The sequence below is a fragment of the Parasteatoda tepidariorum genome, chromosome 11, assembly GCF_982258835.1.
Source record: "Parasteatoda tepidariorum strain Cologne lab strain chromosome 11, Ptep-v5.0, whole genome shotgun sequence".
Taxonomy (NCBI): domain Eukaryota; kingdom Metazoa; phylum Arthropoda; class Arachnida; order Araneae; family Theridiidae; genus Parasteatoda; species Parasteatoda tepidariorum.
Window position 1 is genome coordinate 50,486,216 of NC_141765.1, and position 23,804 is coordinate 50,510,019.

Sequence of the window (23,804 nt, forward strand, 5' to 3'; positions counted from 1 at the left end):
CCAAAGTCAAATTTTATTCAGTTCCATTCATCGAAGTTTTTAATTAAAAAAGTATAAAGGAATAAAATTGACAGCCTGGACACAAATTCTAAGCCCTTTGAAGGGCAATTAAAGCGTAAACTTATATAAATGAAAAAGATTAATCAAAATGAAAAAGATTAATTTATTGATCACAAAAAATACATTAAACTTTTTGTCCATTAATATGTTTATATACTTTTTATTAAAAGATTCTGCTTTTCATTAAAATTTATAAATAGAAAGGCATGTATCTTGATTTCGTATTTTTTCTTACTTGACGTATTTTGATAACAGCTATTCATTTTTATTTCTATGTCAGAATGGGTTTGATAAACTTTTATTCATTTGAGAAATAGAAATCATCAAATATGTTTTTCATCGATTTTTCTTCCGAACCTCAGAAAACAATTTTTATCACACAATATAAATTGTGGACACTGTTTTCCAAAGAGAAAGCAAACAGTATGAATTCAATAAATTCGGGAATAAATGCTACGATATAGATCAGAAGAAATTCTTGAACATTTATTCTTCAAAGATGAATTTCAATTCTGTAGTTTTTCATGAAATTAGATACGAATGGCAGTAAATATTTTAAATTTATTAATAATAGTTTTTATTTCCCTTTATAACTGTCATTAAACAGGCGACCCAAATCTAAGTTAATAAACTATCAATGCTAAATTCCGAGACCTTGTAATTTTGAACCCCACCCAGAAGACAAGGTAACTCCTGGATTAATCATTTAGATAAACTAGCCTTCATAGGAGACTTTTCGATAGAGCTAACCCACATTTGCGTTACATGGAGAGGGAAAACCACGAAAATTTCCTACAGTCATTCACTGCAGCAAGAATGATCTAAACCCTGATCCATCTACCACTGAGGACATAATATGTCAGCAGCGTTGTGACTCGAACCTGGGGCACCTCAATAGGAGGCGAATGCTTTATCCCCCCAGCCACCGCGGCTCTTATTGATAGTTTGGAATATGTATTAATTATGTATTTTGTATTGCAAACTTGTAAATAAACTACATAGAATAATTATTACTTTGGTCGACGCTCGATATTACAACTCTCGTGATTTGGGCGAAAACAGAAGTTGTAAAGTAAGGTTGCTAGAACTTGATAGCACAAAAGAGCCGTAAATATTAACTGATAGCTCAAAAAAAAGAACACTTGTCCTAATTTAACAGAGCAATGCTTTATTTCAATAAGAATTTGGTAAACAACTGAAAAAATTTTAAAAACTTAACTTTTTTGCATGTACTAAATGCAATGTCTCTTGCACATGCATCGTATGCATATCTTTGCATACTATCTATTCATAAAAGTACCCTTTAGGATAATATTTCATAGGTGAAAAACCCAGATCCTTCACATGGAACGTTGTAAAAAAAATTTAAAAAACACACTAAAATAGAAAGCAAACAAAAATATATACTGCTTTTAATGTATTAATCTAAGAGCGCGAAAAATGCTTCTTTTTCCAGTATATTTAAGACGGAGAGGAGAGAAGACTAACAAAAGAGAGAGAAGACTAACAAAAGAGAATAACTTGCAACAAAAACAATTACGTTTCTCCATTAAAATAATATAACACACAGTTTCTTCTTTATTTCACTTGAAAATGATGAACAAATCAATTACTTGACAAGATAACAGTTGATTCTGCTTATATCTGCCATCTGAAGCACATCAGCTAAATAAATGTTGTTGTTTTAGTTTCTTATAATGTCGACCTCCTGGACTTGATCTGGCTGCAAGCTAGACCATGTTCTCGTGACTTCTTGAGGTCGTGAATCCTCAAGAAATCACATGCACAAAGAGGTGTAGTTATAAGGTCCTCGTGCAAAAAGCCCCAAGTATAGTGGAGATGTTCTGTGGAGGATTATGTTGACGTACGCTTAGTGCACTCACGATAAGACTTCTGTCCATCAATATGTGTAAGGCTCCCTATTTTTATACTCATGAGCCTGCTGATGGCTCTCTGGACAGCTCCATGACTCCCTATATTAAGGGCATTATCAGAAGTTTTCCCAGAGTACCAGAAGTGGGAAAGAGAAATCCTCTATATTTTCTGATTTGCAATATTAATTTTCGAACTTATTTCAAGAAAGGTTAACTCGCCAAGTTGATGAGCCCGAAGCCCGGGCTAAGTAAATGTTTTAATGCGAAAAATTATGAAAAGTAGGAAAACAAACCACTCTTATATTCAAGTCCCTAAATGTTTCCATTAAATAAAAATCTAATTGTGGTAGTAAAGGAAAAACAAACAATGGCATTTAAATCTGATAAAATGTAAAAATTTAGCTGAAATATGCACAGCAAAAGCATAATTTTGTATATATTACATATTTTCTAAATAGTTACTGTACAAAGAAAGTAATGCGTTTAGAAGAAATGTGTCTAATGCGAGATAGATTACATGGTGTGTAATGTGCGTCACCCCTATTTCTAGAAAAGAGATGGTGTACTCATTTAAAAATAATCTTAAGCACATGCGAAGATTGAGTGAAGATATCAGTACAGAAACAGAAGCCTTCTATCAAGGTTTGTTTAATGAAGTTAAAGATGATGTTAAAAGTTGAATGAAGCACTTATGCTTTATACTTTTGTTAAATGGTTAAGAGTGAAAATTTGAAACTACATATTTATTACTATCTTGACACTATCCCATAGTAAGTTGAATTTTGCAGATTTGTGAATATTTTTATTTTTTGAAATAATATAGAGATTCTTCTGAACTTTACACATTTAGCTGATTTCTAATGATTTACAGTGGTCACATAAACATTCAGTATATTAATAATTGTATTGCTCTAATCTTAATTTCAAATAAAGTTTCTCGTATTAGGAACTTTTCCTCTGCAACAAGTTAGCAAGATATGAACCCATCGTGCAATTTTCATTTCGGCACTTGGCATGACATACAGTCGCATCAACACCAAGATGATGTTTAAGTTTGATAATTAATTTATTTTACTTTCTACTCACTGCAAGAGTGGATTATTTCTCGCCGCTATAGGCATAAATTATCGAAACGAACTGTGGCCAAAATATCAAATAAAATTTAGATAAAATTAAAATCAGAATAATGTTCAAGTCTGCTTATGTGATAGATATAAAATGTTGAAAATAATTTCCGGTAATAAGATTTGTCTTACAGTGTGCGAACAACCGCATGCTGATCGCTTGATTAAATACTAGATTTTAAGTAATCTGTCGGTGAAATTGATAATTTAAATTCATTAAGGGATTATTCGATTTAAACTAGCTTTCTGAAACTGATTCAAAATGGTTAAACAAGAATTAAATAAGTTGACACATACATTAAGTAAACATGTCGATGAATACCGTACAAGATTGAAGCGTTTTTTCATACTGATTATTCTAACACTAAAAATATGACTTCATTTACTTACTTTAATAGTTGAGTCTAAAAAAAAAGGGTGTATTCAATCGAAATATTTTTCTGATATACAACAGCAATCGCTTTGCTTGAACTCGAAAAAAATTTTAATGACGATGTGTTTTTAATAATAGATTTACTTATACATGCACTGTTCGAATCGTCATTCCAAAATCATGGTAAACGGTAGCAGTCTGTCCATCTAATCAAACGTGAAATTCACGGTACAGAACAATTTTCACTTTTACGGTTCTGAAACCATTTACAACCACCAAAGTTTCAAAACCGTAAAAAAGAAATTTAATTGGCGTAGGAGATACGTTTTTTGCTTGGTAATAGACATTGGAGAGAGAAGAGAGAAGGCCACGAATTGGGACTGAAGGACACTGGAAACTCTTCATGAGATGAAGGGAATCGAGGAAATATTGTGGTGTCAAATCTGGGACTGGAACTCCCGTTCAGTTGGTCCTGAAACTGTCAGATTAACACTCTCGGCTATAATATATTCCCAGCTGCAAGGAACTAAGTGATTTCCTAAGGTGGTCTCAGTTGGTGCCATAAAATCATGGTTGTTTAACCGTATTGGGTTAAAACAGTTGATAAACGGTTTTTCTCTCAATTAACAGTTTGAGTACCATTTTATTTAAAGTTATTTGACTGTTTTGTTTGAATGGGATAAAATAAAAATTTTAAAAACTGTTATTAAACCATTTTTTCCGTCAATTTTCTAAAAATGTGTATAGTATTAAACTAATTTTTTTTTAAAAAAATCTTTTTATATTTTGAAAACCAAAATATTAATCATCCTATTGAAACAAAATTACATATTCTATTAATCTAATAAAAATAATTAAATATTTTTAAAGTATATAAATTTTTTTAATGAAAAAGTTAAATATAAAAGCAAGTATATACGAATATTTCAAGTTTCGCATTGCAGGAATTGTAGGAATCAAGTTCTTTTAAGGCCTTAACATTCAGGAATTTCCAACATTTTCCCGAGAGTAAAGAAAACTCTCTATTGTTGTATCAGAGAAATAAAGAGATTGCTCAAGGGCTGGAGTTTTGGATTTCATTCAATACTAACTCTTTCAGCGAACCACATATAACCAATGTCCACATCCTATATCTCTGCTGTTTTTGCAACTTCATTTTTGTCCAGTCTTTCTCAAAAGAACTTGATCTAAGTTACAAATCAAATAATGATCATTGTGTGAGAAAGAGAAAACATTTTTTTTTTTATTTATTCTTCTTATGGTCAGTTTAAGATCAGATTTCTGGGATCGAAATAGAAAATATATAAACAGGAATGAAAAGAAAACATACTAAGTATATACGTCGATGGAAAAATTCGTATGTAGCTTTTGCAGATTTTTTCAGTATATCTCGAAATAAAGAAATATAAAAGTGAACCACAGTAAGTTTTCTTCTGCATTTCAGGGGATAAAGCAAATTAAATATGGTACTATCATTGTTAGAAAATAAAATAAAAACACTAAATTCCCACGATGATGATAATTATCAATTTGGTTTCGAAATTATTTCAAATTAAAATTGTCTGGAAAAAAACATGATATTATTGTAGGTATGAGCATACATAGTTAAATAAAATGTAATTTAAATAATAAAAAAGTTTAAAGGATTATATTAAGGTTAAAAAAAATTGATATGTTTAAATGTCGTCATAATCATTGGTTATAGCCTGGGTTAAGCCTTGACCTTCTCTAAAATATTTAGCAGTTTTCTTTGTCATCAAATCTTGCCAATAAAACACCCCAACTGTTAGAAAAAATTGTGTTAAAGGAATCCAGTCATTGAGTTATGATCACTCTTTAGTTCTGTTACCCATTGGTTTATATTTGAAAATGTTATCTAATAGCTTTGCACTGCAAATCTCTTTCGGTTTAACTTGATAAAATTTATTTCAGCAATTTCCTTTTAAGTTCCCGTTTTGTAGAAAATACCCATTTTAAAGCATTGTTGATCGGTGACAACTGCTGGAAAAAATTGTGTTAATGGAATCCAGTCATTGAGTTATGGTCACTCTTTAGTTCTGTAACCCATTGGTTTATAATTAAAAATGTTATCTAATAGCTTTGCACTGCAAATCTCCTTCGGTTAAACTTGATAAAATTTATTTCAGCAATTTCCTTTTAAGTTCCCGTTCTGTAGAAAATATGTATTTTAAAGCAATGTTGATCGGTGACAACTGCTGGAAAAAATTGTGTTAATGGAATCCAGTCATTGAGTTATGATCGCTCTTTAGATCTGTTACCCATTGGTTTATAATTAAAAATGTTGTCTAATAGCTTTGCACTGCAAATCTCCTTCGGTTTAACTTGATAAAATTTATTTCAGCAATTTCCTTTTAAGTTCCCGTTCTGTAGAAAATACCTATTTTAAAGCATTGTTGATCGGTAACAACTGCTGGAAAAAATTGTGTTAATGGAATCCAGTCATTGAGTTATGGTCACTCTTTAGTTCTGTTACCTATTGGTTTATAATTAAAAATGTTATCTAATAGCTTTGCACTGCAAATCTCCTTCGGTTTAACTTGATAAAATTTATTTCAGCAATTTCCTTTTAAGTTCCCGTTATGTAAAAATTACCTATTTTAACACATTGTTGACCGATGACGATTTAACTCGTTCTTTCATTCCCAAACATTTTGCTGATCGATGAGGAGTTATCTCGTTATTTACAATGTCGATTCAACTTGTCATCGGCTAACAATCTTTGGTCATAAAACCAATATTCAGATTGTTTTACTATATTTCCATTCTCAATTACAAATTAATAGCCGGTTGCATGACATAGTTGTGTAAAATTGCACCAAAATTTGGTCGTTACATATTTGCTTTCACACATTTAAATATTTGCTCTCCTTTAAGTACTGAAAATTTCCTATCTTCACAAAGTCTAGGTTTCAGATGCACAGATCGGTTTGGTTTTTGACAGTGATGAACCAAACGTGAGCTTCTTAGTCTGCCCTGAAGTTTAATTACTGATTGCTCGACTATTTTGAGGTTGAAATCATTAATGGTACGTGGTACTGTTACATCTTGTGGAAACTGAAGAGGCTATTCGGATAACGTGGCCTGGCCTTCTCACATCTTGTGGCACTCGGCGACGGCAACGCAAAACCATATTGCAACTCTTCGTTGAGAACACGCCTTGACCATCCGCCATACAATCTTGATCTCGCAACCAGTGACTTTCATCTTTTTTCCGGTTTTGAAGAAAAATCTGTACTGAAGGTGTTTTGGAAGCTATGCTGAAGTCACACTAGTCGTTCAACGCGTTTTTCGCTTGCATGGCCCTGTTTTTCCCAGAAAGGCTTTTTTGAAGTTAATAAATTGGTCTGACAAATGTTTCAGCCCACTATATGAAAAAATAAAGTTTCGTCTTATCTTTATTATCTCATTACTTTCTTTGTCTTCCATACAAATTTCGGTTCACAACCACCAGAAGAAACTCATTCTTGAAAATTTTAGCAATAATTGTAGCTATTAGTTCAAATAACAATAATTTAATTACTCGTATATTTAATTTTATTGCTTTCTGTTATATCAATTTAAAATAAAATACTCCTTATAAATAGCTCTTTAACTTCATCTATTTTGAAAATGGAATAAATATTTTCAGAAATTACATAAATTTTGTGTTTCTAGAGACATAATAATAATTCAAACTTTTCTCGAAAAGCAACAAAAAAATCAGATAATAAAAAAAATTCCGTAATTTTTAAATAGGAATAAATTTTCTGTCTTCTAAGGCATTTTTGTTAAAAACTAAAAGCTCCTAAAATTGATATGTATTAAAAAAGTCACTATCTTTACAAAATTTAAGTGACTTTCCATTACGCGAAATTGAACAAGCTTTATTTAAATGTTAGCTTTCGTTAATAAAATTTTTTCTTTACTTTTTAGTACTACTTTATGCTAGCACATCAGCTTTGGGAACCACGTTTAAACTAACCATCGAAAAGAAAATAGTAAAACATAAATGCTATTTTAAATTGAATTAATTCTGTGGAAAATTTTAATGCTTTTACTTCAACTTCTTTTCATTTTTCTGCAGCGTGATATTTTTCTTTGGTTAATTTAGTTCTCTCGTGGTATAACGAATAATATTTTTTTTTTCAATTTTTTTAACTGCCTTCGTATAAATATTTCGAAACTTCATGCAAGCTAAATACCATTTTAAATCAATCGAAAATATTTTTTATTTCAAATTTAAGCGCAGACATTTATTTGTTTTTATCTAAGCAACGAAGCTATTTAAATTTAACACTCGCCATTAGCAGAAAAAGACAAAACTAAAGGCAACTCTCTTAATTTTTGTGATTTATTAAAACAAAAAAGTGTACCTATACGCTTGTGAACATTGTTTCAATATTTGCAACTGGAAACAACATTTGTAATTGACTAAATTATAAGTTATATTCCTTTTTTAAAACAATTAATTATTTAAAAAAATGTTCTCTTTATAAAGGTTAAAATGGAATATTATTTTTCACTTTTGCTTTTGCATTATTGCTTCAAATATTGTTTTACATTTTACTTTATTCAGAACTTGTTAATGAGTTACCTAAAAACTTTTACACTGAAATTGATTGTTTGATCTAATATAGTTTATGTGGTGGAGAGATGCATGAAATCAATATTTTTATTTAACAATAAAATATTGACTATGATAACATCAATATTAAAAGGAATCGAAATTATTTTTTATTTATTTTAAATTGCACCGCAGACAATTTTGTTTTATTTTCTTTAAAGAAATTCTGCATAAATTTAACATGAAAAAGGTAAAACTGAAAGCAAGTAATTTAATTTCTGTGATTTATTAGAACAAAAAAAAATTGTAACTCAAAGTTTATACCATTTTAAATCAATCGAAAATATTTTTTTATTTTAAATTTAAACTCAGACATTTATTTGTTTTTATCTAAGCAACAAAGCTATTTAAATTTAACACTCACCATTGACAGAAAAAGGCAAAACTAAAGGCAACTCTTTTAATTTTTGTGATTTATTAAACCAAAACAAGTATAAGTAAACACTTGTGAACATTGTTTCAATATTTGCAACTGTGAGCAACATTTGTAATTGACTAAATTATAAGTCATATTCCCCTTTTAAGACAATTAATTATTTAAAAAATGCTGTCTTTATAAAAGTTAAAATGGAATATTATTTTTCACTTTTGTTCATTAGTTCTTCGAATATTGTTTTACATTTTACTTTATTCGAAACTTGTTAATGAGTTACCTAAAAACTTTTACACTGAAATTGATTGTTTGATCTAATATAGTTTATGTGGTGGAGAGATGCATGAAATCAATATTTTTATAAATATTGAATATGATAACATGAATATTAAAAGGAATCGAAAATGTTTTTATTTATTTTAAATTGTAACGCAGACAACTTTTTTTTATTTTCTTTAAAGAAATGCTGCTTAAATTTAACATAAAAAAGGACAAAACTGAAAGCAAGTAATTTAATTTTTGCGATTTATTAAAACAAAAAAAATGCAACTTATAGTTTATAACCTTGTTTCAACATTTGCAACTATAAATAGCATTCTCTATTAAATAAATTAAAAATTATATTCTCCTTTTAACATAGTTAATTAGTTAAAAAATGTTCTTTTTATGAAAGTTGAAATTAAATATTATTTTAAGCTTTTTTTCATTATTGCTTTCAAATGTTGATTTACATTTTATTTTTTACTTTCATTTTATTTTAATTTCAAAAATCTATAATGAATTATCTAAAAACGTTTACGCTGAGGTTTTATGTTTGATCTCATATAGTTAACGCAGTGGAGCGATGCATTAAGTCAATATTTTTATTTAACAAAAAAATATTTTTGCACTGGCAGAAAATTTAGTTAAAGGTTGTTGCAATGGTTATTTGGAGGTATATTGAATTATTTTTCTCGTCCGAGCTGAGCCACTATATCGTATAATCAATCACGGTACAATAGTTCAACTTCTCGCCAAAATATATGGACACGATCCGTAAATTAACATTATGCTGGTAAAAGTTACCTTCACGTGACGACATTTGTTGTCGAATCAAGAAAAATCGTGAAACAAAGCTAAGATATTAGTTCTGCCATCTCGAGAGGAGTGAGAAAGAGTTGCTTAATTGTGGTCGTGGTCACTAATGTAGAAAAAGTGCGAGATTAATGTTCTTTGGTGCCAGTGGGAATCGAACCCTGGAACTTTTCGGCATAGCATGATGCTGTAACCACCATTGAAAAGAGTCTGTACCCGAATGAACTACTTTTTTAAATTAAAGCTCAACTTTACGAATTTTACTGAGTTTCATTACAATTATAGACACTGAACTTTTTTTCAAAGTAGAAGGGACCGTAAAAATTGACGACCAACTTTATGAATTTTACGTAAATTTCTTAGAGTATAATAAACTAGAAAAAATGACACGTTAAATTCATTTTCATTTTAATTAATTTTACAACTTAAATAAATAAATTTGTATTTGGACGTATAGATTTAAAAAGCAACTTTTTAAAAAATATATAGTTAGGTAATTTTTAATTGTATTGTATTATATTTTCATAAAACTGCAGGCAATTTGCATAATAATAATATTAAATTACTGTAATTATAAATATCTTACTAGCAACAAGCATGTGTGAAGAAATTTTTCTCTTATTAATAATTAATTTATTAATATTGGTTTTTGACAGTTTCAATATTGCTATGTGTTTTTTTCAATAGTTCAAAGAAACATAAGCTCAAAAATGTTCAAATGTATCAAATTTTATTGTACGTTAAAATTGAAATTGTCGTCATGCTATTCATTAGAGTAATGTTATTTTTAATTATTTATAAATACTTATCCTTGCAATCTTCGTAAGACTCTTTTTGTCTTTTAATTTTCGGTACCAATGTTTAGCTAATAGAAAACGGAGATCTGTAAATTTATCTGACTGCTGTAAACTTGTCTTCGACTCAGCCTTCTCGATTCCGACATCAAAAATTTACATTTGAATCTCATTTGTTGCCATAAAATTGCAACGAATCCAATTCACTGATTCATAAAAATAATCAACAAGTCTACTAACCCCTTATAGCCATTTCTAACTTTAATAAAAGGTTGATACGCAGACGAAGCTTCTCTATTAACTTCCTTAAGGAATGAGAGGTTAAAAATTTCACTTGTAGGAAGACATAATGGAAACTTATTATGCATTTTCAAACTTCAGCAAGTGAAGTTAGTCTTAACTTATGCAAACGTAACTTTCTGATAAATGAAGAGTTTGACTTACTTTTTCAAGATATTCAAATACGACTTTTTTCATTAATTGCTAAATACGATTCACTACAAAATTACGAAGAAAAATTTTTTTAATTTTTTCTCGCATGCACGGTGCAAAAAAACTACGTTAAATACTTATATTTTGCGCAGCCTTAAGCGAATTTTTTCAAATTTTAAATTTATATATATATATATATATATATATATATATATATAGCTCAAACAAGTCAGTCGCGAACCAATTATTCCTTCATTAGTTCATTTACGGGTAGGCTGGTGGCTATAATATTTCACATCCACTCTCCAAAAAGGAGGGTGGTGAACAAAACTCCGGATGGCTCCGGTAGATCTTACATGGAACACATCATACAGCAAGAGTCACACAAAAATAATCGCTCTTGCTTTAAATACCAACAGAAAAGAAGGTGAAAAGGCATACCTTGTAACCCTACGCATTATGGAAAATCATTTAATGCTTCCTAATATGGAAGAGAAAGAGGGAAAGATTCTAAAAATTACTCCTTTGAAATATAAATCTAATTATTATTCATTGGTATGTTTTCAGCCTTGAAGTTCCGAAATAGAATATCTTGACACCTATTCTTTACCAAAGACATTTTATGAAAAGAGTTTTAATGCTTTTATTAATACATAAGTATTTATAATTTTTGTATTAAATATATATATATATATATATATATATATATATATATATATATATATATATATATATATATATATATATATATATATATATATATATATATATATTCTGATGCTCTAATTACAAGCAAAAATATACTTTGGTACTTTTATGCATAAAAAATAGTTTAATAGTCTTAGATCTAAATTACTGCAACTAAGTAAAAATTATTGCTTGGAAAGGAGACTTGTTTAAAAGATTTTACCTTTAATACAGAAAAAGACACTAGTTGTTTCATGCTGTTCTTGATAACCATATAGTATTATTAAAGTGCTAAATATAATATTTTTCATTTTTTTTTACCTAAATTATAACAAAATATTGAAAAAAAATCATAAAAAAATATGCTTAATAAAAATTCTGTGTCAAAGGATTAACAACAAAAAAAATTGCGGGCAGTTTTATGAAAAAATCTAATAACGGCAAAAATAATAATTATGCTCGTGACGATGATATTATCAGAATTCTGAAGCGGAATGCCAAAATATCCAACAACATTAGTAATAAAAATACATAAGATGCGAAGATTACATAAAAGTATAATAGTGGCAGACAAAAAATAGAATTAATGGATTGTATTTTATAAAGAACCATATCAAATATCAAATAAAAAGAAGCAATTTTAATCCTGTACAATTTACAATACACTCTTAATCATATAGTGGACGTTTTTTCTCTTTTTGAGAGGCAATGGTAGGATTACTTTAATGGTGCAAATATTTCTTAGATATAAATGATGAAAAATATAAGAAAATATTACATGAAGAAACATGGCGTTTTTTTTTCATTTAATCCAATTTTTACGAGCTTAAATATTATATAATATTTTAAAATTCAAACCTATATAAATATTTTTACAGTTTAAAATCTTATTAATTTATCTATCCGTGATGTAAATATTCCGTAATATTCCCGTAACCAATTCATTAGACGAAAGAAGCTTATTTTGATTAAATAGTTAACAATTTGCAAAACAATGGAACCTTTCTTCAGAATATCAATTGTTAGAGTTTCTTTCAAAGCAAAATTTTTAAGTAGAAATGAAATAATGTTTTGTCTCATTTACGATACTGCCACCTGCTTTTTTTTTTAAAAAAAAAATTAAAGCTTTCAATGATCAAAGTTTTTCTACATCAAAGCATTTGCGGAAATTTTCCAGCTAATTACCTTTCGATATTTTCAATTAACATATTCTTTGAACAGGTGTACCATATTGATTACTTTTAACCAACATAGGTAAACGAATATTTTGAAAAAGAAGGATTCTGAGCTTGAAAAATTGTTGTTTAAGAAATAGCAAGCATTAACAGACAGTAAATGTTTAAAAGAAAGGACTGTTACTCCTCTTTTTTAACAAGCATTCTATTCTCTTTAATTGTAAAAGAAGCAATAAGTGATTTTTCTTGTTCTAGCTTCTTTATACATTAATTGATAATATCAGTTTGATACATACTTTTTAACATTGGAAAAAAATATTGCATAAGCTTAGTTTTTTAATGCATGCATGGTGGTACAAAATAAAAAGTTTATGAGGACTTTAAGTGTGGATATCTTATTTTAGCAAAACATCATTTTTTACACATTCAAATAAGAATTTCAACTTCGATGAGGGACGAGTTCTAATGATAAGCCATTCGGATGTGCTGTTATTGTACAAAGAGCAGGAGTTTTATCCCCGGCAGGGACGAATATAGGGACTAATACTTTATATCTATACCAGTAATGGTTTAAATCCCCTTCCTAGTTTCAGGTCGAGGTCGATGCTAATCGCATTACCACTCCGGTACCATTAGCCTCTACAAACTATTCGCAACACCCACGATCACGCACGCACAATGAATCTATCTATCATTTACATATCAAATCAGATCTATTATTTAAAAATCTGAACTGATTGTAGATACTGCTGCCCTCTACATATTTAAAAGCATGACATTTTATGAACGGAACACCGTAGAAGTGGTAATAGCAGGTATACCGGGCAGTGGCACTTAGCCTTAAAAAACATCAATGTAGGGTATACTAGGTAGGGATTACTCATACTTAATTTAGCAAGGAACATTTTGTTCCTGACTGTTATATCCATTATATTTAACTGCTATTATAAATTTTAGTATTGCTGAATAACAAGCATGGTGGTGGCTATTTAACTCTAAGCAGTGAAAAAGAACTTTCTAGGTTTTTCACTATACCAAAAACTCAAAAACTATCCTTGGTTTCTTGTTGTAGTTGAACACCACTTAGGTGTAAATTAGTTGCCACCATGTTCGGTGTTCAGATGTGCGAAAATTTTTCAGCGTACAGAGTTAAAGAGATTGCGTATAACAGTAGAGATTCTTATTAATAAGGCTATGATTAAATCGTTAACAATAATAAATAAAATTTGTGTAAGGATTTTGTACATAAATATAGTACTCGAAGTAAATATTTCAACTCAATTATTGAAGAACCAGAAAAATGGAAGAATTTTAATTATAGCAAAATATTAAAGAATCAGTATAATTAACTTTTGCTGTAATGGATTGGACACCCTTGAAAAGTTGCCATACTTTATCAACCTGTTTTTTGACTGCTCTAATCACCTTGTAATCTGTTCTAACAATGTCCCATTTCTTCTAGGGTAGGAACAATTCTCAATTTCTATCTCAAGTAAAAAAATGAGGCACCTCTCCCATTTCAGTAGAAGATATTATATTAAGCACGATTGGAAAAAGATATTGTTATAAACGAATGAAAAATTGTTAAATTTTTAATATTTTATGCTACTTACATTCTATGTTTAAAAGTAATTAGAATTATAGCACTTAATTGAGGAAAACAAAGTATTTATGTTTTATTCTTGACTCTCATAGTAAGTAACTTGTTCTTTCAAGTATACACTGCAACACTTCTCTTATTCAAATACCAGGAGTTGCAATGTGCATACTGTATTCTCTATCCCTCATCCTCTTTGTGCACTATCACCCCTAGCTTTAACTTAATACACTTTAACTATTTATTTACTTAAGCCCTTGGTTACCTGAGTTTTATTAAACATATTTTTCATACTTTTTTTCATTATTTTGTATTAGTTTAGGTCAAAGTAAGGGAAAATTATTACATTTAGCATTTTAATAATTTATGGTTATGAAATACAGCATAGAACACCGATGCCTTTTTTTGCATTAAATGTTAAATCTTCTAAACATGGCTCAAACTAAACAATTTTTCAAGTGTGCACTTATTTTCAGCTATTTAAATCTAAGAAAAACAGTTATTCATCATTGAAATTTCTTTATTTTACAAAATCAATTATTGAGGAAATTTTGAATATGAATCAAAAACAAGCACTTTTCAAACTACTTATTTTTAATTTTATATTTTAGTACAGATATAATTCCGATAATCTTACAGATTTTTTAAATAGCTATTAGAGTATTTTTAAAATTAAAAAAATACCAAAATATATATTTTGCTTGCAATCAGGGCATCAGAAAAAAAACACTGGTGTCTCATCTGGGCTAAAGCGTTTTAAAAGTTCTTTTTTTACAAATCTATGATTAAAAAAATTTTGAATCACTAACGCAAAATATTTCTAAAAGTACATACATATTCTTAATCATTATAATTATGAAAATCTGATTATTACAGCGTTTTTGATTAAGTGTACTCATTTTTTATAGGAAGTACTTTAAAATGTCGGGGAAATCCCCACCAGATGACACACCTTCTAAAGCAGAAGAGCCTGCTCGGAAAATTTCTGCTGCTACTTTGGAAAAAATTGATAACACAATTTCAAACGTTGTTACAACATTAGCAAAGCATGAAAGTCCGTCTGCAACAGAAAAAGACAAAAAGAAAAACACATTCACTGGAACCTGTGATGATGGATACAGTTCCTATACGAGTACCCCTAAATCATTGGGTAAGTTATTATTTTTTTTTTCAATACCAACTCACTGTTAAAAAGCTGGACCATTTACTGTTATAATTCTTAAACCTGATAACCCTTTACTGTGGTTCAATTTAACATCAAAACAAGACCGCAGCCCCTAGGCTATTGCTCAAGCTTCTAATGTTGATTTGATGATGAATTGATTCATCTCTGAAGCAATTTTCTTGAGAGTTTTATAGATTTTGCATAATTATTTTTTATTAAAACAATTCATTTATGAAAATAATCCCTATTTTTTATCAATATTCATCATAATTTCAATATTTTTCTCAGAATTTATATATTTTGTATCAATAATTGTTATTAAAACAAATCATTTATATAAGGACAATTGATAATGAAAATCAAAAAATTAAGTACTTCTATTTAAATTATGGTACATTAATTTCAATGGTTCTGGCAGAGTAAAATACAAAAAGCTAAATGCTCTTTTTTGCTTGGTTTTTATGATAATCATAAATTTTTTTGCGATTGTTTAAATCCCTAGCTTCAAAAAATAATTATAATTTCAAGATTTCTCATCAATAATTTATCAACATTCATCACAATTTCAATATTTTTATGAGAGTTTATGGATTTTGTATAAATATTTTTAATTAAAGCTATCCGTTTACAAAATAATTGATAGTGAAAATCAAAATAAAGGATTTTTATTTGAATTATGGTGCACTAGTTCATATGAATTTGAAAGAACAAAAAAGAAAGAAACTCAACGTGTGCGTGCTTTTTTTAATAATCCTTAGAAAATGTATTTCAATATGATTCATTTAGCATAAATCTTCAAAATTTATCTTGATTTATTATTAATTATCATTTAATTGTCTTTTTTTCATTATTTATCATAACCCATGTTCAATTCATATTCATAAAAAGTAAATCATTGAAAATATTCATTTGAGGTTTAATAAATACGAAATAATGTTAATTCAAGCATTGCAAACTATTAATTTCTGAGTTAAAATCTTCATTTTTCTACTTACTCAAGTTTCAATTTTTAACTCATATTTACAAAAATCCAGTCTTAAATCTTCTTAACCAATTTGAAAAAGTTTAATTTGAAAATTCTCTAAAAAATATTAATTTTTTAATTCGAAAATATTCTAAAAAAAGAAGCATTTTCATTATTGTGTTATGAATAATTTGTTGATAACAAATAAATTAATTAATAATAATTTTTAAGAACAGCGCTTTTTTTTTACTTGAAAAATATTCTGCTTTAAAAGAAACTCACATTATCAAAACGATTGAACGTTTGATATGTGCTGAAAATAATTTCTTTCTTAAAAAAAAACTCGATATTTTGTTGTTCAGCCTCAAAACGATATTTGCTAAATAAACAAAGAAAAAAATTCCTGTGAACTTAGTAGACACTTTTAGAACAATTCCTGATACGAATGAAACTATTGACACTAATGAATAATAACTTGGACTTTTTTTTGTATGTATTGAAAAGTAAACTGATAATAATAAAACACTTATCAGTAAAAGATAATCTTGAAAGATTAAAAAAAATAAAAAAATCATGAGTGAATTAAAAGTATTCAGTAGTATTTTTGCAGTCAAGATTATTTTTATGGCTTCTTAATTATTTAGAAAGTATTTTTCGTCTACTAAAATTTTTTCTTTCAATTTCAAAAATTTGAAGATTTCGCAAAACTCCGAAAAATATTTGATATCTAAAATTACGTGTCAGTAGAAAAAAAATTTTTGAATCAGACCTTCCTTCTATTGCAATTTAACTGATTTTTATAAAGTTTTTCGATTTTCCCTCACTTAAATATGAAGACCCATAACATGCTTAGTTTCCTACCATATGCATTAAGGGTGGTGATTACAGAACACTCTAAAAAATTATATCTCTCTATAGAAAAAATTTATCTTCGGGAACCATAAATGACATTTCTTCAAATGAGTGTTTTTTGTTTTCATATGCTCCATAACTCCCTTCGACTAGCAGACAAAGTAATTTACTTTTGAATAGAAAATACCATACGTTTAACTCAAAAATAATAACTGTTTCATAACTACAATAAAATTTTGATCACCAACATAATACTTTCAGCTAATTTAACTTATAATTCTTCCAATGGTTTGAATTTTCTCAAATATTACAAACTCTAACTAAGGAAATAAAAATATATTAGACTAAAAGGAATTTTATTTAATTTTTTTTAAGTAATAATTTAAATGGATTTTATCAAAGCAAAGAAAATGTCTCAAAAATATTACTAACCTTACAAATACTACTTTAATCCTCAAAATAGCTCTTAATCAGTCAAACTCTATTTTTTAAACCAAGTGTTTGAAAGTTCGCAATTGCATTAAAATTAACTTACTCGAATACAAGCATGTACAAACAAAAAATCGGCTGTTTACTTTAGAATTTTCAGTCAACCGATAAAGAATGTTGGATTTAAAGATTACTATTGTAAATATAGCTTTTAGAAAGCAACTTTACGTTAGAAGTATAATGGGTAATTCAAACTAAACTTATTTTTAAAGTAACTTAAAGGATTCAAACCATTTTTAAAGGAACTAAAAAGGATTTTAAAAATACATTTTCAAATGAAATGGAAAGTGCATTTCGATTTATTTTAAAGTAGAATGCAAGCACTCTTTAAATTTTGGTACTAAAAATATAAATATATTCGTTTGAAACTTAACCTATTCTTGGGAAATAAATAAATTGATAACTTCTGTACCGTCACCAAAAACAATAAAGCATAATACCTTCTGATCTAACGATCTATTTTAAGGTAATGATATGATAACTTAACGAGCAGAGAAACAAGCTTTAAATGTGTTAATTGTTGTTGATTCAGACGATTAATTAAGTCCCGGAAACAGGCGACAAATTCGAAACATACTTTCTTTTAATAAAATTATTTTCATTTATTTCTATTCTTTATTTTTATTCATTTATTTCAATTAATAATTTTTTTTGACCCTGAAAACGCGAAAGTAGAAACCAGGGTCTGGAAAATTACGTCCCATAAGTTCCATCAGAAGCTACCAATCACAAAATCACAAATATGCGCTTTTTTCATTTTACAATAGATTAACTATTTACTTAAATCAAAACATTTTCAATCTGTTTATAAAACGCAATTACTCAATAATATATTCATGAAAAAAATACATTTTAATCATTAAAAGCTTCTAAACTTTATTACTTAATTTAAGAATTAAAATTTTACATCTTAGTAAACTACGTAGTTTTATAAAATAAATTTAAATAATTTTCGAAAAATAAAAAGTTGGCATTTTTATGTTTAATTTCTTTTTCAGCTAAGATTCGATCAATTTCCTTCCTTTCAAATTTTGAAATCAAAGTTGCACAGAATAGTTTGTCAAAATCTTTTTTTATGCTATTTATTCAAAAAACGTTTGTTCATTTTTAATTTAAATCACACAAAAAAACGATATATAATTATTAAAAGTTCTTTTTGGAAGGAAGGACGTTTCCTATAAAGAGGTTTTTGAAAATATTGCATTTTTGTAATCACGTTATTGGTTTTAGAAATATTCCACAGTTCACAAAACAACATTTAAAGGTCTAATCAATTGTACAGTCTTCTGGTTAAACAATAAGATCAAATTTTATAATCATAATTTAAAACTAATGGATTCTAATACATTTTAATGGAATCAGTTCATTCTGATCAATTGTTTAAATCAGTCTTACCAAAGTATCAGTTTAAACCAAAGCCAATTATTCAGATTAATTCCAATTAATAGCATCTTTTAATTACGCTGATTATTTGAATCACCGGGATAACCTAGGGAAGTTTTCGTGGTTTCCCTCTCCATATACCGCAAATGTGGGTCAGTCGTATTAAAAAGTCCACCAGTAAGGCAAGTTTCTCTAAAATGCTTGATCCAGGAGTGCCTTTGTCTTATGGGTTGGGTTTAAAATTTCAAGGCTAAGTAGCTGAACTTTGATAGTCGTAAACTAAGTATTAAGCCAACTGTTTAACCACTGATATAAAGGAAAATAAAATCGATACGAAAAGAGAATTGAATCAATTTACTCATTTCTTCAGATATTCGAGTCAGTTTACTCGAAATCAGTTTGTTTCCCCTCCGCAGAGGATCAAAATTGCGATGGCATGTCTTCGGATCATCCTCAGGGATGCTTCCCAGACCGTCGCCAATAGCCCATTGTGCAGCTCTAGTGCGACGTAAATGAACTACAACAACAACAACAGTTTGTCTGAAAAACCTAAACAGGCTATATTTATTTCATTGATTCTTTGTGTTCTGCTTACTCTATAACCAAAATTCCATCATTTTTTGACCGATTCTTAATTTTTTTTTTAAACTTTTGTTAAAATTAAATCGAAACGCTAGGAAATATACCCGTACACTGAAAAAACTATGAATGCAAAATTCAGAAATATGGCGTTTTAAAATAAAAATAAAAATTTCTGATTTTTCAAACACCTCACAAGAAATAATTCACTTTTATTTTAATGGTAAACTCGCCATCAATCTTTGCTTTGTTGACGCCAGCTGGTTAGTTAGGAAACTACAATCTTCATACTTTTTTTATTTTTCTATGTATGTTCCCATAGCAACAACTAGTGCGATCTTTGTTCTCTTAAACTTATAAAGAACACGTTTTGGTTTAAGAAACCCTGATTGAAAGGTGAATAAATTTATTACATTTTTACAGCACGCATATTTGTAGCAGCGAAGATTTATTTTTGATGGGTTACATTTTAAGATAGTATAAAAAAGAAAATATCCTCATCTGACTTTTTTTTAATGTATTGAATACATCGTCTTCGGTTAATATTATTATTTAATTTTTGACCTCATTATTTTATGAATAATTTCATATACTGATGATGCATAAAACTGATGAAAGATATTTAATTTTATGAAGAAAATATTCCTATTTTTTTCTGTTTTAAAGATTTAAAATTTTAATATAAATTACAATTCAATACACTTCTGTTTTTTTTGGGGGGGTGTATCAAAAGCAGACCAAGTACCGTAATTTTAAATATTATCTCAGTTGCTGCTTCCCTTCATTTTTGTCTCTCAGTGTCTCACAGTGGACGTCAGTAAAACCACTGTGAACTGATCATAAAACACGGTTCCCAATAGATCACCGTCCCGCAGTGGACTGATCGTTAAAACACGGTTCCCAGCAGATCACCGAAGTCAAGCATCACTGGCTGCAGTCAGTGTGTGGGTGGGTGACCCACTTGGATCAGTCTGCGTAGGGACCGAGGGTGTGCGGTATTGGTCCTCGTTAAACTGTGCTACCGTTAAACTGTGCTACTCGACGTCGCGTGCAGGTCGTTGGGCTACCGAAGCGGGGGTACCATCCCCTCCGTAGAGGATCAAAATTGTGATGGCATGTCTTCGGATCATCCTCCGGGATGCTTCCCTGACCGTCGCCAATAGCCCATTGTGCAGCTCTAGTGCGACGTAAATTAACAACAACAACCCAATAGATCACCGAACCGCGGTCAAAGCATCACTAACAGAGGTCAGTGAGTGGGTGGATGACCGCTTTGATCAGTACTGGTCCTTGCTAAACTGTTTTACCCTGAAGTGCCAGACTTCGCAAGCAGGTCGTTGAGTTAATAAAGCGGCAAACCCATTCCCTGTGCAGAGGATCAAAGTTTTGATGGCTTGTCTTCGGATCATCATCAGAGAGATTTCCTGGATTGTCACCAATAATCTACTGTGAGCCGTGATGGCTCAGGGGATAGAGAGCACGCCTTCCAATGAGATGAACTGGGTTCAAATCCCAGCGATGGCTGGTCGATACGAACCACAATGCTGACATGAAATATCCTTAGTGGTAAACGGGTCATGGGTTAAAGAACCCTTGTCGTCAGGCTAACCGTGAGAGGTTTCAGTGGTTTTCCTCTCCATCTAACGCAAATGATGATTAGTTCTATCGAAAAAGTTCTACCGAGAAAGTCCTCTACGATGGCAAATTTCTCCCAATTCCTGATCCAGGAGTTCCCTTGACTTCGGGATTGGGTTCGAAATTAGAAGGCTATCGAGTTGAACCTTAGTAGTAGTAAACCCAAAATGGGTCGGCTGTTCAATGACTGTCATAAATACAGTACTATTACTACTTTATAAATACAGTACTATTATTATTCATAATTGTACAATTATCATAAGAACAGTACTATTACTAGTCAATATAAATACAGTACTATTACTACTCATTTTCGTCTCAAACAGACACGTTAAAAAAATGGTTTAAAATATCTCTTTAGCAAGTTACCTAAAAATGCAAATTTTAGAGCAGAATTTTGTGTCAACGCACGATATTAAGTAAAATACACTTAATTTTAGTTAAATCATCTCTGTTTTAATACACCTCTGTTTTTTGTCATTGCCTCAAGTTTTTTAAGATTCGTACGAACCTTGTCTATTTTAGCCTGTAGGTGGAAAGTTCGAACCCCATCGTATCTCTGGATATATGATCATTAAGTCCTTTATGTTCTGCTATCTATTCTTAGACTTGACAAGGGCTAATAATGTAAACTTTAGAATGAATACACAGGCCTATATGCATATGTGCCTGGTTGTAGAAACCCTCCAGCACAGCATCAGGCATCTGCAGATTATCTTTCATCTCAGTTTTAATTTTATTTTTAAAAAGAAAAAAAAACAAATCGAGGAAATTACTTTGTTTCAAAATACTTGATAGTAATAAAATTCCTCTTAAATTAAAATAAAGTTTTCTATACATATGAGCCTTTATACTATATATATATATATATATATATATATATATATATATATATATATATATATATATATATATATATATATATATATATATATATATATATATATATATATATATATAAATTTTCGAATTATTTTTAAAGTAATTCGAAATCATCGATGTAAAATAGAATCCCTTACTTAAAAAAAAATATGAGAGAAATAAGTTCAAGTTATAATAAAGAGCGGATAAAGAGAGATTAAGTAAGTTTAAAAATTATAAGCCTCATAATTTTTCTTTCGTTCATTTATCAACAAAAAAAACTAAATTAAAAATTTTCATTAAGTAAACTGATTTCATCAGTAGGTACAAAGCTTTTTGAAATTTCTCAATTAGTTTAAATATATAACACGCAGAAAGTGAAATTAAGGTTAAAAGAATCAAATCTGACTAAATTGCTATCCCTATATTTTGAGTATCAGAAATATATAACGCGAAAATATATGTTTATTCGAAGAAAATATGATTTTGTATCTGCTTTTTTTAACTTAATAATTAGCACTACTTAACTTATTTGAGGTCAAAAGTCACCTCCTTCAACCATTAAGATTGACACTTAGTAGGTGAAATTCTGATCATTAGAGCGAAAGTTATTCGGTGATTCTTTTTCGCACTGTACATAAAAGCGTTTATATATAAATCATTTATACAAAAAGAAGTTTGTTTATAAGCATCAATACGTCTAACATTAAACAGATAGAAATTATATATTCTTGGACAAACGAGAACCATTCTATGTGCTACCAATGTCCTAGAAAAAGCGTTTGTAGCCCTAATTTCAATAATTTAATAATAATAAGAGCTGACGGTCATTGCATCTTCATATGCAAAATTTTTCTAGTGATTGCGAAGAATTCGTATCGTGTTTTTTATGTTCAGAAAGTGGCAATATCTTGAAATACAACCAAAGAGATGACATCGAAATCAAATTTTTGGATGTGAATGGAGAAACTTAGAGAATTTTCCCAGTTGTAAATTGCTTGTACCAGCACCGTTGACTGCTGGGACTAGAGTAAATACATAAGTTGCATTTTGAAAAAAAAAACCTGAATCGTAGCCTAAGGATAATTTAGCTATTTGTTACGTTACACCCAGCTACTATGACTTACTAAAATAATGAATAAATGCTCTCAAGTGGAAAGAATCTGTGCCCGATTTATTTAATTGGTCATTGAGAAAACAATTTTCCATGTTTTCTACACTAATATTAGAGACCATTCTATCTGCAAAAGATAAAGATAAAAAAATTAGCATTATAAATCAAAATTAAAGTGCTCAGAATACATTAATAAGGTCGAGATTTGTGTTGTTAAATTTTGAAAGATTCTAAAGATGCTTGCTGTATTTTTTTTAGTCATTTTTGCATGACCAAAAGCACTTTCTTTGGTTTTAATGTGTTCTGTAACTTACAAGATCATGACTACTGTTTTCACTATTACATCATGAAATGAAGTAATTCCTGGTTAATTGATTTTCAACTTCGCAAGAAGATTTGAAAATTATATAAAAAGAAAATTGGAATTCTGTCCTGTGGAATGACGAGTCGGTAAACTTTTGCCTACACAAATTCATTCTCGCGATACTACCTTTGGTGTTTCCTGATATCTTTAATCAAGAAATGATCGAATCCCGGACTTGAAAAGCAAACATTAGAGCTGTGAAGTAGGATGC

The 23,804-nt window shown here is 29.2% G+C and overlaps 1 protein-coding gene across 1 annotated transcript in view; it reads left to right on the plus strand.

Moving 5' to 3' along the window:
- LOC107451050 (sodium-dependent noradrenaline transporter) overlaps positions 1-23,804 on the plus strand; it is a 203,528-nt gene that overhangs the window by 70,610 nt on the left and 109,114 nt on the right. The window contains exon 2 of the mRNA XM_043046900.3: positions 15,096-15,337. Coding sequence (XP_042902834.1) covers positions 15,109-15,337 — 229 coding nt within the window. The 5' untranslated portion in view covers positions 15,096-15,108. The remainder of the gene's footprint in view (positions 1-15,095; positions 15,338-23,804) is intronic.